Genomic DNA, 16,042 nt, shown 5'->3' on the forward strand with positions numbered 1-16,042 from the left:
TTCTCTGTACCTCTCTGTGCACCTCTATACTTCCCTCGCTGTACGATGGCGGATTCCCAGTGCGCCGTTGTTTAGGATTGAGGCTGATAGTAGGTTTCACTCTCTTCCTTTCCCTTGCCTTATGCTGAGTCTTATACTGTAGTTAACAAGTAATTAATTTGTGTGAACATCCTGAAAAAGACTCACCGAGTCATACATAGAAAATAGAAATTCATATTATTTTCAATTACAGTTAAAAGGTTCTGTATGGGCTAATGTTGAATGGGCGATAGAACTTCTCTACTTGTATGCTAAGGTCTGGTTGTTTATTTACTATATCGTCGCTGTCGGGAGGAATCCTCATATCTCCAAAACCATTATTTTTCAGGAAATGAAAAAAACGCCGTACCTTATCTGCAGTGCACAGGGTTTAGTCCGCGTTGCAGTGGATTGTCTTGCGCTAAATTCCTGTCCTCAGATGAGCACCAGAACTAGCGGGGGTCAAGATTTTTTTTTTCTTTGAGCCCAGTGTTTTGAAGACATTTACCTCAGAAGACGTGTTGATTCGTTGCGACTCTTCTTGAGGAGAAATATGCCGCGAAGCTCTCCCACGGAGTGAAGAAGAGGTGGACAGTTGAAGTGTCCAATGGAGTTATGAGATTTGCGCTCAAGCTATTTTCAAGACTTTAGATTGGTTAATAACTTGTAAAAATAACAGACCCACGTGGGGACTGACCAATAGCATCGATATGTGAATGAAAAAATATGAAAAATATGAAATTGACCAAATTTGGACATACGAGGTTTCCGCCCGACAGCGACGATATACTGTATACTATATGAATAGAAACTGAAGAGAATAGAACTGAAATAATTCAGAACTCTTCTGTTAAAGCACTGATAATGATTAATAAAAAATCTCTACAGATATCAAGGTGCTAGGTGCCCCAAATATTTGTATATATTTATATTTATATTATCTCCTGGCCTCTATAATTTAAGCTAGTTGCACCACTTTAGATCCCACAATGTTTTTTCATTGTACTTTAAATTGCTCAAATTTGACAGGTTAAATAATCACTCAAATTTTTGGTTTGGTACCAATTATTGCTCAGGCCCTAGTATGCACTTGCAAGTGTGTGTATAAACAAGCTTTTGCACTCTATGCTCCTTCATTAAAAATTCCATCAATAGTATTTCTGACATGATACTATATCTCTCCTAGTGTTACTCATCCCAGTCCTTAGAACCATTCTTAAGGTCCAGTTATTTTCTGTCTTTCAATTACAACTAGCTTGAACGAAGAAATCCATATTGAACAACTGATGTATGTGGGGTGTAAGTGGCGAAAGAGCAAACGTGGACTGTCGAGAGGATTGGGTTGGGTAGCACAGCCAGTGCTGGAGAAATGATTAAATACAGAATAAAATCTTAGTTTAAAGTTTAAGTATTGAGGCAAAAATGTAAGCCAAATAGTCGTTAATTTTAAATAAGCTTGATTAGTTTTGATTAGTAAAACTAACAATTGTAAAAATCTACAAATATTTAAGATATTCAATGAAATAGATTGAAGATAGAAGAATTTAATTAGACGCTTTAAACTGAAATTAGTCCAGTGGATTGATTTGAAATGAATACTTTGAAGGTCTAAAATGCATAGGAGTAAAGAGAATGTTTATTTTGTAAATTTAATTAATTAATAGTGCAGTTGTTTGATTTTTATAAACGCACACAGATTTTTAATTTAGTATCTCAGTCCTACATTTTGTTGCACACACAATTAACCGTCAGCACATGATAAAAATATCATGTGCTGAATTAAGTGCTGTTTTATAAGCACGTAAATAGTAAATACAGACACCATATTGTTGTTCATATTATCATTGTGTTCATTTTTGACTTTTTACTTTTACTTTTGTGTACCTTTGTGTCTGCATTTCCGATGGCCCATATTTTTGGCTTGAAGACAAGTTTGTATAAATGTAATGGTTTAGTTCAGTGATTCTCAAATGTTTTGTAGCCAAGTTAACTGTAAAATAAATCCCACTGACCCTCTCAGAATGAAATCACATAATGAACAATATATATTTTTTTCTCTTCGTGAAACATATTTACACACACACTCTCATTCACTCACACACTACGGACAATTTTCCAGAGATGCCAATCAACCTACCATGCATGTCTTTGGACCGGGGGAGGAAACCAGAGGAAACCCCCGAGGCACAGAAAAGGTTCGGTGCCTTGCTCAAGGGCACCTCAGTCGTGGTATTGCCGGCCAGAGACTCGAACCCACAACCTTAGGGTTAGGAGTCAAACTCTCTAACCATTAGGCCACGACTTCCCCCTGTTATTGTGCATAACAGATTCCTGGGGTCCCTGGCCAATACTTTGGGAAACATTGGTTAAGATGCTATTGAAAAAAACGTCACCTTTGATGCTTTTACTCAAAAACATTCATGAAGTCCACCTTACTTAATCATGTACTTAAAACTTACAGTCAGGATGAAAAAGTAAGAAAATAATTCCAGCTCTGGAGAAGAAGGAAAAGATGCCTCACAGTGACACAGTGCTAATGTACAGAATGACTGATAGGAGTTTGGAGCATGGAGCATAGAGCATGGCTTCATTTGACTTTGGCTTCGTTATTTAGCCACAGCTCAGGATGCGATAAACTCAGCCTGCAGGGGCTACTTCTGTTTAAACCCTCTGTTATACCCATGACAAATTATAACCTGTTTGTCTTATCTGCTTTTCATATGTAATTGCTTTTGTTCCGATCCCAGATACACAATATTTATTATTAATACAATGTGTGTGCAATACATGGTTCTGTTAACGTTTTATCCAACAAGCCTCCAATTAGGTTATAAGATATTCATATTAACAAACCTTAAACCTGCTTGTGCCTTGTAGAGTTGGGACTTGAGGGGTTTTTATTGCAAGGTTGTTGGCATGTGCAAGATCTAGTGAGTTTAAGAGAGTGTGCACACGGCCCTTTGGCCATTTATCATGGCTAAACCGCCTATAGCACGGTTTATATTTAGGCTCAGGGCCAAACACATAATTTGATGAAATCTGTTCTCTTTCTGTCTAAAATCGGTGCAGACAAAATCTAATAAAGTGACCTATTTCCCAAGAACAAGAAGATTAAATTGGTAAATACTACCACTAATTGATGTTTAGCAGCACTTACTGAAGAAGATGTGGAAATAATTTCTATTGCGGAAAAAGCCCTATCAGTGCAACACAAATATATGCTTTCATTTTCAGCCGTGTTTCTAGACTTCGGAACTTTTCCGCAGTACTTTTAATGGTATAAAATGTTTTTGGTATCTAGAGTATATAGTGCAATGCAGTTTAAGTTTTTAAGCTCAAGCTGCTTGGTTTTTCCACACAGTGTCTCAGAAGTGGAGAGTGTGCAGTCAGCAGTTTATTTATTTATTTATTCCAGTGATTTTCCTTTTCACTGAAGTGCTAAAGAAATTCTACATCTTACTTAAGTGAACATTCTCAAGCTACAAACCCAATGGGGAAAAATCCATTTCGGGGAATATATATGTATATATATATATATATATATATATATATATATATATATATATATATATATATATATATATATATATATATATATATATATGTGTGTGTGTGTGTGTGTGTGTGTGTGTGTGTATATATATATATATATATATATATATATATATATATATAATATATATTAAAAGTACTGCGGAAAAGTTCAGAAGTCTAGAATCACAGCTGAAAATGAAAGCATATATTTGTGTTGCACGAAATAATAAATAAAGAAATAATAAACAAATTAATTAACTATATATATGTACGTACATATGTACAGTACGTATATATATATATAGTTAATTTATTTATTATAAATATAGTTAATTTATTTATTATAGTAAATATATTTATTTGTTTGTTTGTTTGTTTGTTTATTTATGTATTATTTCTTTTTCTGAGGAAGGTATACTGACCTTTAGCACTCTCAGGGCTCAATAGAAGAAGAACCACATTACGAAGCATTTATTTGTCACATACAGGTGCATCTCAATGAATTAGAATGGCGTGGAAAAGATCAATTATTTCAGTAATTCAACTCAAATAGTGAAACTCGTGTATTATATAAATTCAGCACACACAGACTGAAGTAGTTTAAGTCTTTGGTTCTTTTAATTGTGATGATTTTGGCTTGCATTTAACAAACAAATTCACAGAAAATTAGAATCCTTTATAAGACCAATAAAAACATTTTTAGTGAATTGTTGGCCTTCTGGAAAGTATTTTTATTTACTGTATATGTACTCAATACTTGGTTGGGGCTCCTTTTACTTTAATTACTGCCTCAATTTGGCATGGCATGGAGATGATCAGTCTGTGGCACTGCTGAGGCGGTATGGAAGCCCAGGTTTCTTTGACAGTAACCTTCAGCTCATCTGCATTTTTTGGTCTCTAATAGGACAGTGATTTTTTTTTTCCTTTGCATAACTCAGCTTGTTTGGAAGTGATGAAGGCCCCAGAATTTGAACCCCATGGTAACCTATCAGTAATTTCTGAGCATTAACCCACAGCCTTAATCCTTGGGCCAACTAGTCACTGCGACAATAACTGACAAATATAATTGGGTCGATCTATGCCACTGGTTATTAAAGAAAAAAAAACACATTTGAAACATTTCAGTCCTGAATTGTACCCATTAGGTCTCAATTGTCGCAATTCTCTGTAGCTGAGATCATCGTGTGTTAAATAAGAACTAGCCAGGAGTTGAGAATTTAGTGTGTAGTCCTTTTACCAAATAGGATTCCTAACGCCCAACCATCAGTAGACATTTAAAACTGATTTATAAAATCAGTCATGAAGTCATCTTCAAAGACGTCTCTAAAGCATCTCCGTCGCTCTATTAGTATAATGATGCCTGAATTCCTGATGATTACTTCCATCAGTGTTGAAGTCCAGTCCAGGGCGGTTTTTGCAGTACAGAAAGAAAGAAAGTGACCTTTTCACAGCGAGACTGCAAGTACGTTTCTGAAGTAGAGTAGGAGGCGGTGTGCATGATCTGCTCAGTAATGATGGAGATCTCTGGTGATAGCAGGTATTACTGGCTCCAAACAGAAAACACACTTGGTGGACATGTTCAGGGGGCTTTTCACGCAAGCCTTTCATGCTGTTTTTATTTCCAGGAGGCAGCGAGGCAGACTGGTTGTCACAATGCTGGGTCTTTGTTACTGCTTGCATGGTTTACAGCAGATGATGTGTAAGGGGCAGTTTTCAGAGCAGAGAACAAGTGTCTCAGGGGAAGGGAAATAGGTTATAAGGCAAGATAGACAAAGAAAGTTTACTGAAAAAAATGAATCAGTGAGATTTAAGAAAAATTCTTATGTATATTTTACATAAGAAAAAGTGATTTTATTGCTTATCGTCGCTGTCGGGCGGAATCCTCCTATCTCCAAAACCATTATTTTTCAGGAAATTAAAAAAAGCCATTTTTTTTTGAGTTATTAAACATTGTATCGTTAAAGTTGTTATTATACCATATATTGCTATCATACTGTTGTGTACCAACATTAACACAACATTTTCCCAAAGTCACGTTTTATCGGAGATACAAGCTTTATGACTTGGGAGCAGGGAGATACGAGATTATGCTGTCATTGATAAGAACGGTACGGACACAGACGTCACTGCTGCCAGCAGTGTTCAATAAAGTCTGCGGTCACGTTGAGATTTGCGCTCAAGCTATTTTCAAGACTTTGTATTGGTTAATAACTTGTAAAAATAACAGACCCACGTGGGGACTGACCAATAGCATCAATATGTGAAATTGACAAAATTTGGACATAGGAGTTTTCCGCCCGACAGCGACGTTATACCAAACGTAATTTAAACAAGTTTCTAAATTGATTGATGTAGAGTGAGCGTGATCAGTTCACGTGGTTTTAACGTAAACCATGTAAATTGTTAAATCTCAGGAGGGTATTGGTGCTGATGGGAAATACAGTCATGGGTTTGTTTCTCTGGTCAGGTGTAAGCTCAGTGTATGATTTTATTCAGTGTTCATAATGCTACCCAGTTCAATCACATGGAACTGATGGAGCCATTTAAAATAAGCACATTCAACAATCTGTGATGGAAAGCAGAGACAATATATCTGCATGGGGTTAATAGCATTTGTCAGTGTTAAACAGCAGACATTAAATGCATCACAGTCACAAGCATGGCACAGATTAATGGGGAAGCTCCAACCTATCACTAAAAATACCATCATTTCCAATCAGTGATTGTTCCTTATTAAAATCTACATACATATAATTTAGAATTTATCATACGTTCACACGTACAATGATTTTACCGTAGCGAGTTCCTGCTACAGATATATTGCCATAGTAATAACGCTTATCACTGGGTGGAAAAACTAAATTCAAATTCTATTTATTTGTATAGCACTTTTAACAATTCACAATGTCTCAAAGCAGCTTTACAGAAGTGTAGAAACAGAAGAGAAAAAAATGAAAAAAATATATAATAATAAGAAGACTAAAAAAATAAGAAAGTAAAAAATACGACATATATATATCCCTATCCCTAATGAGCAAGCCGAAGCGACGGCAGCAACGAAAGACTCCCTGAGATGATATACTGTAAGTAGGAAACCTTGAGAGGAACCAGACTCAGAAGGGAAACCCATCCTCATTTAGGTGACACTGAACAGTAAATAATGTAAATGTAGATAATGTCCTTTCTACAACAGTTTATAATTGTGTAACCAGGAGCTACTGAGGAACTAATGGGGCAGCGCAAACTCTGAGTTCACCACAGACCCAACACTAATTCCTTCCTGTCAAAGTCTTCAAATGATTGCTGATAAAGACCAGACTATACAGCTAACTGAGGCAACATACACAAAAAACTAGCACTGCAGATCGTTTTTCTTGCTACTAAAAACCTCCTGGAGGGAGATTTTTAGGGTTTGTGTGTAAAAAAGGGTCAGTGATGGCTCAACAGTTAATGCAATGGGTTGTTGATCGGGGTTGAAGCCCCAGCACTGCCAAGCTGCCCTTGTTGGGCCCTTGAGCAAGGCCCTTAACCCTCTCTGCTCCAGGGGTGCTATATCATGGCTGACCCGGTGCTCTGACTCCAACTACAAAAGTTGGGATATGTGAAGAAAGAATTTCACTGAGCTGTATATAGGCTTAAAAATAAAGGCTTCTGTTTTATTCAGCAGTGTTTATCTGCATCAGGACTGATGGGTAATGTAGTCCAATGCGTCAGCCTAACCATGACAGGTTCTGTTATTGTGTAGTAGGCTTTACAAAAAAACACAGTGACACTCATTTTCTTGCCTTGTGTAGTACTGTACATAAAAAATATGGGCAGCATGAGAGCAGGAGACAGAGAGAGCCTGAACTCATGTGTATAACACCAAATGTATGAATGATCTCAACCTTGCTTAAATGCCTGTATTGATTTGGTGATCAATATTGACTTGCTGATGAAGATGTTTGATTCATCGACCTCCTTGCTTGTTGGTTTATGGTGTCCAGGTGTCCACGGCGTGAGAGAGGAGCCCCAGTTTGTGACGGCCCGAGCAGGAGAGAGCGTAGTTTTGGGATGTGATGTGAGCCACCCTCTCAACGGCCAGCAGACCCCCTATGTGGTGGAGTGGTTCAAGTTCGGTGTGCCTATCCCTTTTTTCATCAACTTCCGCTTCTATCCTCCTCATGTGGATCCGGAGTATGCTGGTGAGTTCGGACATCACTGCTCACCTTAACTGAGATCAGTTGGAATTAGCTCAGACTTGAATTTTTAGAATTAGCTCAGACTTGCACACGTTTTTGTTTCAATTCGAACACTTAAGGTGGATTTTGATGCTAATTTCATGACACACATACATTAAACGCAGAACTTTGAGCATGCTCATGAGATTTAAAACGACTTTTCAAATCGATAGACTTTTTAAAGCTAAAAATGTTTCCTGCTAAAAATAAGCCATGTGAGATTCTCTATGCTAACCTGCTACTTGTTCCTGGTAAAAAACACATAACACATTAATTATCCCACATCTGATTTGGAGCTATAGAGAATCACACAAACACACACACACACACTCACAAAGCTGTGAAAGACACTTAGATTGGTGACATCAGCAACGTGGATATGCCACACCTGGCATTACATGGGAAGGAAGTGTCTCATGAGCTGTGTCACTTTCTAAACTAGGGCATGCGAGCAGGTTGTGCCTAATCTCTCTCACACTGAAGACTGTGGGAGCGCTAGAAAGAGAAGGCGACATAATCGTTCATAAGGATGAGAATCAGATTTGTGTCAGATATATATCGTGCGAGTGAATAAACAAATCAAAGACACAATTAGCGCGTCCTAATTAGCTTTCTAGCTCCATTGGTGGTGAATCAGTCTATCGTGTACGCAATGAGTTAGGACTTCCCAATGACTCACTACACATTGGGACATTGATGACTCTGTAACAAAAGTCCTATATAAACCCAAACATTAATATTTCAGTTTATACATGATATAAATGTGTTAGCTTAATTACCCATGCTTACTTTAAGCAGGATCATAGGCTGGGAACTTGTTCATCTTCAACAAAAATCATATAGAACATCAAATGTAATTAAAATTCACTACTGTATATTGGTAATTATAGCGGCAGCCTATAGCCACAGAGAGGCTAAGTAGAATGAGTACCTTCATAACTCGTTCCCATACCTTTGCATTCTCTTTGAAGATTTATTAACATACTGTAACAAATAAATGCAGAATGTGATGTGGTGGATATTTTTACTTTAGAGATGCTTGTAAGGCCTTGTTCTTCTATGCTCATGACTGGTAGTTAATGTGACTAGAAATTGTCATTGCCAGCGGTTGTTTTCTTAGATTTTGACAAGGGCAGAGGGGACTGGAGACGAGTTGGCAGGACTTAGGGGCTTTTTACACCTGGTCACTATATGCGTTTTCTGTGATCTGATAGCTAACCGATGGTAAAAAGACCAGGTCTAAATGCCCTCCGAAACGTTTTCGAGACGGATATAAATCCGATCGTTCAAACCACTTCAGGAGGTGGTCTGGGACGCATTTCAGATGAAACTGGACAGGTGTAAATGAATGTGGTTGTTCAAGCCACATACGTCTATGTGCTATACTCCTCCCAAACGGATACTCGCTATACTCCTCCCAAACGGAAGTACGTCACTCGCAAGTGACTCACGAGTCGCGCATCGCGGCAGAAACAAATAACACGGACGACACGCAGGCACTTATTGCTCTTTGGAGCGATGAAAGCGTCCAACAAAAGCTTTGTAATACTTTTAGAAACAAAAGTATATTTAAGTATATACACCAAAGCGTGTTCCATTTCAATTACCCCGGAAATGAGGTAAAATATATTAGCATTTTGGGCGGGAGTAGAAAGATCGGATTAATATCCGATTGCCAAGACGCATTTATGTGGCCTAATGTAAATGGAACAGTTTTAACAAATAATATAGCTATCAGATCAGAGAAAACACATGAAGTGACCAGGTGTAAAAAGGCCCTTAGGCTCATAAACAGCTTTTAGTAGACCTTGGTAAGACAAGATTAGCTTGATCAGGAGATGAGCAGGCGTTGTGCATTTAATGATTGATGATGTTTTGCTTTTACATTTCTACTTTGTTTGAATCTTGTCTATAAAATCTTGTAAAGATGTAAAGATAATTACATAAAGTTGGTTGAGAAACATGATGTCATTTCCTGTAAGGGAGCATGTTTTAGGGAGAGGATGTTCTAGTGCACTGGAAGGATTTCGTGACTGAGGGAGAGAGAGACAAAGAGAGAGAGATAGAGAGAGCAAGAGAGAGAGAGACAGGGAGGGGTAGACCTTAAAATGGTCGACTCCCTGATCGGAACCCTGACTAGTGAACTAGGGAGCTGAGTGAGATGTAGCCAATGTCAGATTTGATCATTTGCCAATTCCCACCAATAACAATCTCTTTTATCACACAACCACCAGCAACCAGGGAAGGCGAGTACTAGAACATTGTCCTTTCTCAAGAGACCAAAGGAGAAGCAAGTTTTAAACAGTTTTTTGGTATGGAAGCAGAGAGAAGTAAAAAGAATTGACGATCTCACTATTTGGCTGCTTCTTCATCACATTTTAAATTAGAAATGAGGCCTCATGTTCGATTTCAGTTCCCCTTAAATGAGCCAGACTGCAGATCCTTAAGAAACACTGCATTTAATCCCACATGGCTTTCACCCTGTACTCAGACTCAACCCAGAATTTGAGAATTATTTTTAGTTGGAGAACTGTCATGTCACGTGAACCCCCTATTATTTATTTTGCCATTAAAATAAAAAAAAAAAATCAGAAACTAGATTTGGAGCTATTGAGAACTCTAGCCACCAGCTAGCTCTGTCCTGGCATGCTGCCCAATGAAGTGTTTCATTAATTTGCTCTTTTATTATGTTTATATGTTGCAGGGATATTTTTTATCCATTTTTATTGACATCAGAAATCATTAGAATAAAAACATCCTGTCTAGGCTATTTTAAAATTGACGCAGTGCTCTCTAAACACCACAGGCAGCACAGACAAGGATTATCGCTTTTAAAGACTTCACTCATCAAAAGTATGAAAACAGAGCGCAGAATGATGTCATTCAGCATTTTGATGCGTTCGAGCTACAAAGTGAGAATAAAAAAAGCTTTTTTTTTTCCAAGCTAACATGCTAACATTAGTGAAATAAGTTTTCAAGTTGGATTTACCTTCCCAAGAGAGCAAACTGTATGAGCCTTGTTAAAAATGTAGCCAACTCATTCATTCTGTATTTAAAATAAAATAGAATCTCATATAAAAGTAATGTAGTTGTGTTTTCCTTACTGTTGAATGGTAGCAGCTATGTTGATATGACCTTATACACTGAACACATGGTTGAGGAGGACCTTCTCACTTTGAATAAGGAATGAAGTAAGAAGTCTTGTTTTCGTTTGATTTTAGTTCTAGGTGAAATACGTTCGCTCTTCATGTACATGTAACGTGTGCATGAAGCATCCCTCAGGGGTTTTGTTAATCAATTCAGTTTCATTTGGCTTTTTGATTGCCTTGCCTCATGCCACAACGGTGCATTAAACATGATTTTAATTGATGCATAAACTCTAAAAATCGTCTACATTTTCACTTCAACCAGGTGAGAGTTGCTTAATGCGATATTTGTATTACCAAGACGAGAATGTGGAAAATGAAAAATGGCCACAGGAGAGGAAAAGCGATGATAAAGTAAATGGAGTAAATGTAAATGGTAAATGTAAATGGAGACATATAGGATTTATAAAAAAAAAAAAAAAAAAGAAAAAAACATGCGATTAGACCTGTCACAAAATGGAAAGTTAAATAAACCAAGAAAATTATGATTTGTGTACAGGATAATCTACAACAGTGTGTTCTCATTGTTTTTTAACAGGCTTTATTTCTATTTAACTCACTTTAGTTTTGTGGCCAAACCTAATTTCAGTTTTGGAATCAAAATGATATCTAAATATCATTGGATCCTTTTCTGGCAGAGATGCATAATACTGTAAGAGCTTCCAACTAGTAAAATCAACATTTACTTTATTTATGGTGACTATTTTAAGTCGAAAATTTATGTCAATATTTATGCAGGGGAAAATTGACTGGCTTTAAAAACATGCACTTGTTGAAGTGCTGAAGCCTGAAATACAGAAAATGTGGACTGAAGACAGCAGCCTTTTTGGCTGTCAGGTCTAATAGGTTGCAAAATAAAATCAAGAAAAAAAACTGAAAATAAAAATGACTATTACAATTCTAAAGAAATGAAAATATAGACTCCGTCCAGGGTGTATCCTGCCTTGATGCCCAATGACGCCTGAGATAGGCACAGGCTCCCCGTGACCCGAGATAGTTCGGATAAGCGGTAGAAAATGAATGAATGAGTGAATGAATGAATGAATGAATGAATGAATGAAAATATGGAATTGAAATATAAGTTTAGAAGTTTTGAATAGAGTCTTCATAGGGCTACATACAGTCATATTTATTACATCATCACAACAAATACAACACTCACTCTCACTCATTTTCTACCGCTTATCCGAACTACTTCGGGTCACGGGGAGCTTGTGCCTATCTCAGGCGTCATCGGGCATCAAGGCAGGATACACCCTGGACGGAATGCCAACCCATCGCAGGGCACACACACACACACACACACACACACACTCTCATTCACTCACGCAATCACACACTAGGGACAATTTTCCAGAAATGCCAATCAACCTACCATGCATGTCTTTGGACAGGGGGAGGAAACCAGAGTACCCGGAGGAAACCCCCGAGGCACGGGGAGTAAATACAACACATTTGGTTTAATTTAACAGTATGGCTTTTCCTTTATTACTCAACAGTTTATAAAATAGTTCTTGAGGCCATCCTTAAAAATATTCTTATTTGCCGTAACCCGACCGACTCTGTCAATTTAGGACCGACTCAAATTTTTAATTTTTTTTGCTTTAAGTCCGACCGACTTGCCGGTTGTAAATTTGCGTTAAGACCGACCAATAATTTTTTTTTTACTCCTCAAACAACTAATACAAATTCTATTGTTCGAAAATCTATTGCACGAATCGATTGGAGCAACCAACACGAGTTTCAAAAACGAAAATAGGAAATTGATTTTAACGGCTTTCTCTCGGAGCGCGTCCAGGTTTTTTTTTTTGGAACGCGTCACACAGCAACTGCAGCTTTGGACACATGCGCATAACAGCAAATAATACTTCTGCACAATGTTTCTCTTTTTACAACAGAAATGTGAATGGTGTGTTCGACCGACGGCACGGGTTGAAGACCCAGTTAGTGACGTCACGATATACTAATTTGCTTAAATTCATACCTACGTAATCACCATCACCACAATTGTATTATTTTTTTTTTACACTGAAACTTGAAAAAAAAAAATATAGACCTACCTACCGTTTTTTTATTTTTTTTTACTGTTACTGCAAACCAAAATATTTTTAAGGATGGCCTGATCGAGGGACGGATTATAACACAACGAGTCCCTGGGCACAGGCGCATAAAATGCCTTTATATCGAATGTCATCAATAACAGAGGATTCAGTACTCAAAGTCCTACAGACAACTAATATATACATAAACACTCACTGTGAAGGTATAATGATGGGGTTTCTTTCTACTGTCTTTAAGTTGTTGTGTAGCCAATTTCTTTAGATTTGCAGGAGAGTTTTTACCCTTTGTCACTGGGTAGTTAGTCACACCTTAACTAGTTTCCCAAGTTGATGGTAAACGCTGGGTAAATGGAATCCTGGGTTATATTTTTGCAGATACTTCAACTGGGTTTAACAAATAATCCTAGCTATTCATAATATGACGTTTAAACACTGTATCTATACCTTAACCTTGGATTAACCTTCTTCTTTGCATATTTGTGGCATCATCAACCATATTTGGGGCAACATTTTTATCTACTCTGTACATAACACACAGGGTTTCAGTGACTGTACAAATTACATGATATGAGGCATGTACTGTTCAAATGCTGATTTTGGTGTCTAGCTGTAATATTTTAACAGAATTTCTAATATAAACATCTTAGAGTGTAAACTGTAAATGTAAACGTTTGACTCTGCAATGCAGGGTTGATGTAGCTATGGAGCAGGGTTTCTTAACTTTGTGCAAATTGTGGTTCCGACTTCTTGGGCCCTTGGGTCTGTGCACAGAAGACTGGTCCAGATTTTCATCCATGACTTGATCACGCACATTATTATTTTTCATTTTGTGAAAACATGTTTGTATGTATATATGTATATATGTATATATATATTTACAGATACATGCTGTTTAAAAAGTCACCCTACATGCAAATTTTAAATTTTAAATAATTATCACCATTATATTACAATATAAGTACATAATACTAATATATTAATATATAATTGTATTATTTAACTATAGTAATAATACTACTTGGTAGTCCTGGGATTTGAACTCATTGGCTTATCCACTGAGATAATTCTAAAGGTGACAGAGCTCCACTCTTTGTCTTACTCTCTCTCTCTCTCTCTCTCTCTCTCTCTCTCTCTCTGAGGAAAGGAAACATCACTTGTGGTCAGGCGTATTCTTTTATTCATTATCACACAGTAGAATCCTATTTACATTATAGGTTGTGTCTAGTTTGGCAAACATAAAAACTCAGTACCATGTCAGTCACAGCTAGAATTTAAATCACTGCTTTAACTTAAAATTCCTCTTGTATAACACGAGCTGCTTTATTAGGCTTAATTAGTACATCATGCCTTATCCATTATAATGAAAGTAAACCTGGAAATGAACTATTCTGTGACTGTTGCAGCATGTTTAATGTAATTTTGAACAGCTGGAACAGCATATATACAGATAAATTGCATTTGCACCATGTAAACTTTTGTGCAACAGTCCCTAAGTTACCGCATATCAATCACAAATCTACACCTTATTCCTAAGCGCTGGAATATGGATTATGTTCATAAAGCAGCTAAAAAGCTTGGCTCTTGCTTCTCATCCTGCATTAACCAATGAGTAGGAACTGAAAAATGACTTTATGATACACCAAGATGAGAAGCACAGAGAGCAATCGGGCTACAGTGAACAGTCAGGATGATAGGAAATGTGCCTCTCAAGTACTAGCTGAGATAATCTTTTTCATTTGCCAAGAGAGCGTGGATTTGCTCTATAACCTCGGTGCTGACGCCTCCCCTCATCAGCACTTTATCACCCTGTGCAAAAATAGACGTGTTTTCTCCAAAGCTCTGATTTTTTTTCTTATACAAACCTCCTTTACTGCAAGGCTGCAACCCCTGCTTCCCAATGGCATATTGATTTTCTGCTCTGGAAACCTGCAGTTTCCTCTCTCAGGTACTGCTTGTGATCCCAGGGCTATGATATCTACTGGTCAATAATATAGTGCTGTGAAGCGTGAAGGCTGGCCACACTGTCAATATGCCAATGTTTAATCTCAAGGAAAGTCATCCGTTGTGGAGATGAGAGATGAAATCTCATGTGGTTGCTTTCAGTGCAGAGAGAAGCAAAACCATATGTCAAATTATTTACACTATTTTACTCCCTTACTGCTAATGAAGGACTAACACAGCCATCATTATTTACTATTTCAACTGCTCTACATTTTAATGTATACAGTAACGTGATAGCATTATAGGGTATAATTTGTAAGGGATCTGCATTGTGGACATGTCCGTGTTGAGGAGTCTGATAACCTGAAGGAAGAAGCTATCAGATCCCTCAATTCCATTAGGAGTCCATGTTACTCTACTGAAATTCTTGCACAGTGCATTTTACTGTTACTACATGTAACACACCACACATTCAGTACATCACTTTCAATTTTGAACCGTTCACATAAAGCACTGTTATTACATGTAATAAGTAACAAAATTCATACTAGATTCTATTTTTAAAATATTATTCTTATTTCTTTTTATTTATATTCATTCTTGTTTTGAACTTCTTCGATATCGTTTATTTCTATGCACAGTGTAAGGAGGAGTGGCCGGGTTTTCATTTCAATATCAACTAATGCTTTCCAAGTACTTCGGGTACACAGTGTTGCATTATTCAGTTCTAAGAAATGTTCATACACTAGATGCCTGAAAGTATACAGACACCTGACCATTACACAGATACCTGCTTGTTGAGCATCCATTCATTAGCATCCAGCAAATTTTGCTGCGATACCTATTGCCTCTGATCTTTTGAAAAGGCTTTCTACTAGATCTGGAACCTTGCTGTGGTGAACTCATGGTGTTCATTCAGTCAAAAAAGCATTAGTGACACTAGAGGAGGCCTGACTTGCAATCAGCGTTCCAGTTCATCCCAGTGGTGTTTAATGGGGCTAGAGTAAGGGCTCTGTTTAGGCTACTAAAGTTCTTCAAAGCCATCCTTGGAAAGCCTTGTCTTCTTGGAGCTTGCATTGTGCACATGTGCAGTATCAGGCTAAAACACTTTTGGGCTTCTTAG

At 37.4% G+C, this 16,042-nt stretch overlaps 1 protein-coding gene across 1 annotated transcript in view; it reads left to right on the forward strand.

The window, feature by feature from the left end:
• igsf9ba (immunoglobulin superfamily, member 9Ba) overlaps positions 1-16,042 on the forward strand; it is a 79,144-nt gene that overhangs the window by 10,831 nt on the left and 52,271 nt on the right. The window contains exon 2 of the mRNA XM_060888758.1: positions 7,539-7,736. Coding sequence (XP_060744741.1) covers positions 7,539-7,736 — 198 coding nt within the window. The remainder of the gene's footprint in view (positions 1-7,538; positions 7,737-16,042) is intronic.

Source organism: Tachysurus vachellii, chromosome 15 (genome assembly GCF_030014155.1).
Source record: "Tachysurus vachellii isolate PV-2020 chromosome 15, HZAU_Pvac_v1, whole genome shotgun sequence".
Lineage (NCBI taxonomy): Eukaryota > Metazoa > Chordata > Actinopteri > Siluriformes > Bagridae > Tachysurus > Tachysurus vachellii.